Source organism: Rosa rugosa, chromosome 4 (genome assembly GCF_958449725.1).
Source record: "Rosa rugosa chromosome 4, drRosRugo1.1, whole genome shotgun sequence".
Lineage (NCBI taxonomy): Eukaryota > Viridiplantae > Streptophyta > Magnoliopsida > Rosales > Rosaceae > Rosa > Rosa rugosa.
The window spans coordinates 6,818,963-6,826,390 of NC_084823.1; the positions used below are offsets into that span (position 1 = coordinate 6,818,963).

General features: G+C 38.1%; 1 protein-coding gene across 1 annotated transcript; it reads right to left on the reverse strand.

Moving 5' to 3' along the window:
* Positions 1-4,837: 4,837 nt before the first annotated feature.
* Positions 4,838-6,670, reverse strand: LOC133745614 (uncharacterized). Its single transcript, XM_062173719.1, has 4 exons — positions 6,218-6,670; positions 6,036-6,118; positions 5,725-5,924; positions 4,838-5,098 (listed from the first exon to the last, which is right to left on the reverse strand). Exons 1-4 carry the CDS (start codon positions 6,472-6,474, stop codon positions 4,970-4,972), a joined length of 669 nt encoding a protein of 222 aa, XP_062029703.1. The 5' UTR covers positions 6,475-6,670; the 3' UTR covers positions 4,838-4,969.
* Between the last annotated feature and the right edge of the window lie 758 nt (positions 6,671-7,428).

Consider the following 7,428-nt stretch of genomic DNA (forward strand, 5'->3'; position numbering starts at 1 on the left):
TTGGAACAAAGCAGAGGAAACCCTTGAGGCAGATGATGGCTTGCTCGTAAAGGTGGTGATTTTGAGCTGAAATTTAGCATTAGCTTTTAGGAATTTAAGGCACAGATAAATTTAGTGCAAGTAAAATGGTTGAAGAAGACGGGGAAGTTATTTTACAAGAGTAGAAAGACTTGCTAATATAGGATGCATGCTCATTTTGAGTAATCATGCTTTCATATGAACAAGTTAAATTTCCTATGTGAAGATCATATGATGAAACTGGCATAACAGGCCATACAAGTCCAGTGCACAATCATTTGAGGCTTGTAGCCTCATGGCTTTTTGATATGGAATGAAATGTCTTCCAGAGATGAAATAATTTTGTACATGATCAAGAAATAGAACCTTAACAATTGTTTTCTTCAAAATTTTCAAACATATCTCCAGATCTACATATGATCATCACCTATGCAACAGCTTTGCGATGCATCGCCCGCGCTGATTGTGTTGTGCATCCTATCAGATGCTTTCTTCACCTACAAAAGGAAGTAAAATGAAAAATGAGATCTATTTTAACAATGAAACAGAGACTGCTATATGAAACATTACATAACAAGCTACTTTACTTCTTTATTATCCCAATCAGTCCGTAGGACTATAATTGCAAGAAACAGTGACTGCACACATAGCGGCAGGATAATTCCTATCCAAAGACCCTGTTAAGAACTTAAGAACATGTTAGCTCAAAATTAATACTTACTAGTTACTAGTACGATCATATATCCATGAAAGATTAGGAAACTACGAGGATATCATGTCACCTTCCCTCCGATGTGGAAGTTAAAAGCACATAAGATGTGGAAGTTAAAAGCACATAATACTCCAGTTGGAATGCCGATAAGATAATAAGCTCCCAGATTAACATATGCACCAATCTTCTGCTGTCCACTTCCTCTTATGATTCCTGAAATGTGAAGCAACTTATTTCAATGAATCTGTTATAAAATCCTGTTTTTTTTTTTTTGCTTTTTTAATGAGAAGACTTTGGAATGATTGTAAAACTGTTTTTGTTTTTGATTTTTTTTTTTCTTCCTGAATTCGTTTAGATGCGGTTATGGAGAAGAATGTGTAGATATGGAGAAACCTGAGAGAGAACAGACACAGGCCCATCAACAAAGTGGGATGTAGCTACTAAAATCAATATTTCTGCAGCTGTTCAGTAGCCCCAAACTCTACACCTGACTCACCTGAAGTATGGTGCCTACACAATGGCTATTCTCAAAACAATAGTAGCAGAAATGGAAATGCAGGCAACTACAGTGGTTCAAATGGATACTCAGGGAACAACAATGGGGGTTACTCAGATGACAATGGAGGATACCCAAACTTTCCAACAAATAGGGGTATTGATGCCTTGCATCATTGCAGAAATACCATTCATATTAGGCATTACTCCAGTATACATGCTTTGATTCTGAGCAAGATTAGGCATATAAGATGGTACAGAACACCCATTCATATAGGCAGAGTTGTATAACCCTTGATTCTGATTAAAAGGCATGCTCAGTTGACCATACTGTGATGAGTTATTGACTGATCCACTCTGAGCAACCATTGCAGTTAGAGATGATAATGGTGCAGCCTTATGCTCTAATTCAATCTCAATTTCAGCAGACAACAATAAGGATGTAACTTCTTCCATATCTATATGACTTTTGCCTCTGATAATTTGTCTAGTATGACCATATTCACTAGGTAACCCTGCTAGGATTAACACCTTAACATCTTGATCTGACATCCTAACACCAACAGCAGCCAATTGATCTCTAATATGCTTAAACTTCAACAGGTATTTTTCAATAGAATCTGACCCTTTCTGTATATTTTGCATAGCTGATTTCAACTGCATCACATGTGATTCTGAAACTGAAGCATATCTATTCTTGAGTGTAAACCATACCTCCATTGCAGATTGGCAGCCAATTACCAGAGTTAAAGCTTCAGATGAAAGAGTGTTTGAGATCATGCTTTAACAGTAGCCCCAAACTCTACACCTGAGTCAGTAAACCATACTTCTTTTTGACTGCTGTAACAGTAGCCCCAAACTCTTCGACCCAATATCAAGACAGCAGCAACAACAATGCCTTCGGTAACAACAAGGCGAAGTGCAACACATGCTGCTAGACGTGCTAGTTGCGGTTGCCCAGCACCCAATTAATTCCAGAGATAATGTAAGGAATTTGGGTTTAAAGAGAATGATCAGAGAAAGAACCTCGTTTTTGGTCGTAAAGTTTTGTCTTAGATTTGAAGAAATTTTGTTTTATTTCTTGGATAACTTTCCTGCTCCGTCTTCTTCTGCTATAACTGTAAACGAGGTCGCGAAACCTATTGTGTCTCAGGAAACTGTAAACGACCGCGTTTAGAGATTGAGGTTTTGTGTAATTGGGCTTGTGGGCTGTATGAGACTCTTGCGTGGGTATTGGACTAGGTATCCAACTAACGAACGTAAATTGTGTATTTGGGTTTGGGTTTGGGTTCGCGTTACATTAGTATCTGTCCATTACTCAAACCCGAACGAGTAGAGAATTTCATTTCCTTTGGTGTCTTTCAATCCAGAATCCACTAAAAGCACTGCTGCTGAAGTGGTTTGCACCACTCGTGCAGTTGTGCGCGTAATGACATACAGTAAATCTCCGATAATTAATAACTTTGGTTAAACAATAAAATCTTCCAAATCTTTGTGCATGAAATGGATTATGTGATGATATATATGAATGAGTAATTCTATTAAGTATCATGATGCATGAATAAATACAATCAATATATATCACAAACAACTGATTGGGATTAGGAGAGTTTTTTCTCTCAAACCCTAGTTAGCCTACGGCGCCCTTGCCTCCTTTGGTAAACCTTCTCTACCACTTCTCACACTTCCATGGCTTTCATCGATGCTGTTACAGTGAATTTTGCTGCCTCTCTTGCCCGTGCTGAGGGCGGCAGTGCCCCTAATCTGGGAAAGCTTGGTGGTGGCCCTGTGCGCAGGTCCTCCCAATCCTTTCTTCTTGGCAAACCATTGACCCGAAAGCAAATTGATCCAAAGGCGTTCAAAACCCATTTCCACCGGACCTGGATGGTGGACAAGGAATTCAGGATCCAGGAGAGGGCGTGGGATCTGTTCTTATTCTCCTTCGAATTTGTTCGAGATCGTAACATAGTACTCCGGGGGGGGGGGGGGGGGGGAGGGGGGGGTCTGGTGCTTTCCTAGAGCCCCCGTGTGTTTTGTAGAGTATGATGGAGTCAAATCTTTGCACGAAGTCCAGTTCAAGCATCTCCGAATATGGGTTAGGGTTTCTGGAATCCCACCCCTGTATAAAGAGCCTGAGAATCTCACCCTGCAGATTGGGAATCTCCTGGGGGGTTTATTGGATTATGATAAGAAGGAGTTCAAGAAAAGTTTGATTAGGATTTTGTTCACTCATGATATTTCTAAACCAATCTTGCTTGAACGTAAAGTTTTTCTGGATGTTGGTGTTGAATGTATTCTTCAGTTTTAGTTCGAACATCTGAAAGGGAGATGTTCTCAATGTGGACTCGTCACCCATGTCAGAATTTCTTGTGTGGAGCAAAATATGGCAAACCCTACACCTAGGGTTTTGCATTTTCCTAGACCATCGACTTCAGGGGGTTCTTTTTCCTTCTCGGCTAAGGACAAGAATGATATTTTCACTGCCTCCTCTTTTATCCCTTTGAAGAGGAAACCAGTCATACGTCGAGGTCAAATCCTCCTCCTGCTTCTCCTACGGGTTCTGTACCTGTAGCGGATACTGCTGTGGCTGATGCTCCTTCGGAGCATGAATTGGAGAATGATCAGATCCCAATCCTGGAGTCTACCATTGAGCCTTGTGATTTGGATGGCTCTACCAGTATGCAGGTACAACAAGAAGTGGGCCTGTCTTCCAAGAAGTAGAACCGCACTGGTGTTTGTAACCTTTCCCCCATAAATTTAAAACCATCTTGGGTGGTAAGATTCCTACCCTACAGGTTGATGCATTGGAATTGATCGAACATGATAATGATGTTGCTTTGGTCACTCTGAAGAAGAAGGCTGGCAGGCCTCTTGGCAATAAGAATAAGAACCAGCGTTCTAACAGGAAGATTAGTGGCGGTCCTCTGAAGCTCACCTATCCTATAACTACTGGTTCTGCTCCCAGCCCTAGCAACAAGGGCAAAGGAAAACTTTGATTTCTTGGTTTTTCCTTGCCTAATACTAGAAGTCGAGTCTTCTACTACTTTCATCTTAGTTATCTAGTTGTACACCAATTGAGGTCTCTAGTCGACTAGGTTACTGCTTCATGAGAGGTTGCTAGGGAGGGTTTTGTTTCTTGTTGTTAGGCTCAATAAGTGAGTGAATGTGTTACTAATGAGGGTACATGTCTTTTGTTAGTTAGCTTATACCATTTATGACTCTAGTATGAGACAGCATCTAATGTATGTGTCTTCTGGCCAATGATAAGTTTAATATGAAATTATCCATTTCTTCAAAAAAAGTATCATGATGCATGATGTGTATAAAGACTACCTATTTTTTTCACATTAATTATTATGACGTGTAGGATTAGCCTAATTATTGTATCTTTTTTCTTCAAGACAAATGTTATAATGATTTGGTTGGGCTGGATATGAATAATCCAGAATGATGAAATAAGTTTCGATATAAGCACAATTATTATATAATTAGTTAAAAGTCAAACTTATAGACGATTAATATTGAATTGGTGGGTTAGAATATATAGGGTTTAAGTTGCACCCTATACTTCATAGTTTTTATTCTAAAACTACAATTATCTGAAATTGAAAATTACAGCAACAAGCTTATATATTTAGTTAAATAAATTCTATGATATATAAAAATTAAAAAATATTGAATTACATTGACAAACCACATACATACAGGATTCACATGCATGCATTGAACTAGCCACAAGCTCCCTCAGTTTGCAATTGTCTCATTTTCAATACTATTATCTTGCTTGGTACTCGCTTCTTTGATTTTGTCTTCTTTCTTTTTCTCATTGGCCTTGTCAATGATGGAGTCTACCTCTTTCTCCACTTCCTCAACCTACGATTTTTTCATCAAACAACGATTACATTTATGAAAAAAGACAGATATATTTGTTATATATGTTCGTTTGTATTTGTTTTCCTCGAAAAAATAACAAGCAAGAAAAGCATGGATCCCATCATGAATTTAGGGGATTTGTTGAAACAGTTAGGTAAAAAAGCTTGAAGAAAAACAAAGAGCTAGATGTTTGAAACGTGCACATTTTGATTTGAGATCGACAGTATAGCAGGTGGGAAGCATGAAGCCGTCTCATTAGAAAATGTCATATTAATCCAGATTAGATTCTTATTGTTATTGGAATAAAAGAATAGTAAAACAACGAACAAGTGGTCTCATTTTCTAACATATATATATATATATATATATATTGTTCTTCATGACCTCAAGACAGAGACATATTTGTTTAATTAAATTAAGAGCAACTATACCTAAGCACATATGTTAGTTCTATCACGCACAGAGCTTAATACATGTGACGCTCAAGCGTTGATCATGGATAAGATATCTTAAAATTTGTTAGTACTAATCTAAACAATATAATAAGGTGGTGTATGTCGATTTTACTCGTAGAAGTTAAGAAATTAACCAAGGTATTAGGTAAGATTAGTTAGAGAAATTGCCACCTTCTCAATGATATCATCCGCCATGGCTGCAGCCTTGCCTGTTTTGTCAGCTAATTCCTCCACAAGCATGGCAGCATGTCGAAGTTTACCTTCGGGAAGATGATTGCCGATATCATCCGCGACCTCCTCCACTTTATCGGACACCTTCTCCACGAGCTCCGCCACTTCTTCTGCGGCATCCATCACTCTCTCCACTCGGTCTACGCATATATAACCGCATACAATTAATACATAACCTAATTTATAATCACTAGCTAGTTAACTAATTAATTAAGCAATAATAATAACATTGTGAATATAGTATAGCTTACCTTTCAACGTGAGTAATGGGTACCATTTGTTCTTCGTAAAGGGTATAATTAGTGAGAAAAGTACACCCAAAAGCCACATTTTCCTGCATATATAAATACAAACTAATAAGCACATATACAATCAATTAATCACATAAAACAATTAAGACTACATTCATGATTCATGAATAGATGAACGTTACCAAGAACCACCGGAAGGATCGGAAGGAAGAGGAGGGGTGCCGGGGTCAACGCTGTTGACCACCATTAGCAGGATCTTGCTGCCAATCTGAACTCTCTGAAGGCTCGTATTGCATGATCGCAAGCTCTGGTTTCCGAGAAAACGACATGAATCCCTCTGGTTTAATCTGAGGTGGCGATGAAGTAGTGATGATCTAGAATTTCTGGGAGTAAGAGCTGTTGTTGTTGTGATTGTTCTGATGGACATGGACATGGCCATGGCGACAAGTTGTGCGTTGAATTGCCGAGAAAGAAATGAAGTAGGTTGTGGAAGATTGAGAATACGACTGAGGAAACAAAGGTGAAATGAATGAAAAGAAAGTGTGTTTCGAATGAAAGATGAATCTGTTTGTAAAAGGTTTGGTTGACACCCTATTTATGAGGAGTAGGCGTGAAGTTAATGACTTATATAGAGTTTGCAGAGTCAATGAACATCTCTTTCTTCAAGGGTTTACGTTTTTGAACATGTTGGGAACTTTCTTATGTTGTTATCAACGAGGGTGCGTATAAAATAATAGTCCATTTCAGTTGCATTGAAATAAAAAAACTGAGATCCTGGTTCTCAATGAATAAATTTCAAACCGCGTTAAATCTCCACTAGTGCATCGGTCCATATCGATGTCAAGAAGAACAGTAGCTGTAGTCATTTTTTAAGAATAATTTTTGTCAAGGCTAGATGCTGCTGTCATTTTGTTTTTGTTATGAAAGAGATGATAAATATTAATTCATATATTGTAATTAATTCATGAAAGAGATCATATATTGTAATTAATTCATGAATTAATTACAATATATGTGGTAGAGAACTAGAGCTCATGATAAATATTTATTCATGAAATATTACAACATATGTGGTAGATCAGCCAAAATAAGTGGAGGTGATTAATTACGATATATATATATATATATAGTCCGGCTACGGTGCGGACGTCCGTACAGTGCGGACGGTACAAATTTCCCGTTTTCCCCCACATCCCGATCACATTTTCACATCTTAACCGTTCAGTTTTTAGGTCCTAATGTATAGATCACCTCTACAAAATTTCAGCCAATTTGGTGATCGTTAAGGCATCCAAAACTGCAAAATACAACAATGTACACGAACGGTTCCGGTTCGACAGATTCGGTTCGTTCGTGTAAATTGCAGTTTTGGATACCTTAAAGATCACCAAAT

What these genes read in the sequence shown, in the direction of transcription:
- LOC133745614 (XM_062173719.1), bottom strand. Translation starts at nt 6,474, where the DNA reads ATGGCCATGTCCATGTCCATCAGAACAATCACAACAACAACAGCTCTT. An exon ending in GATCCTTCCGGTGGTTCTTG is followed by an intron (nt 6,119 to 6,217) that starts GTAACGTTCATC and finishes TTATATATGCAG; the next exon opens with GAAAATGTGGCTTTTGGGTG. An exon ending in CCCATTACTCACGTTGAAAG is followed by an intron (nt 5,925 to 6,035) that starts GTAAGCTATACT and finishes ATATATGCGTAG; the next exon opens with ACCGAGTGGAGAGAGTGATG.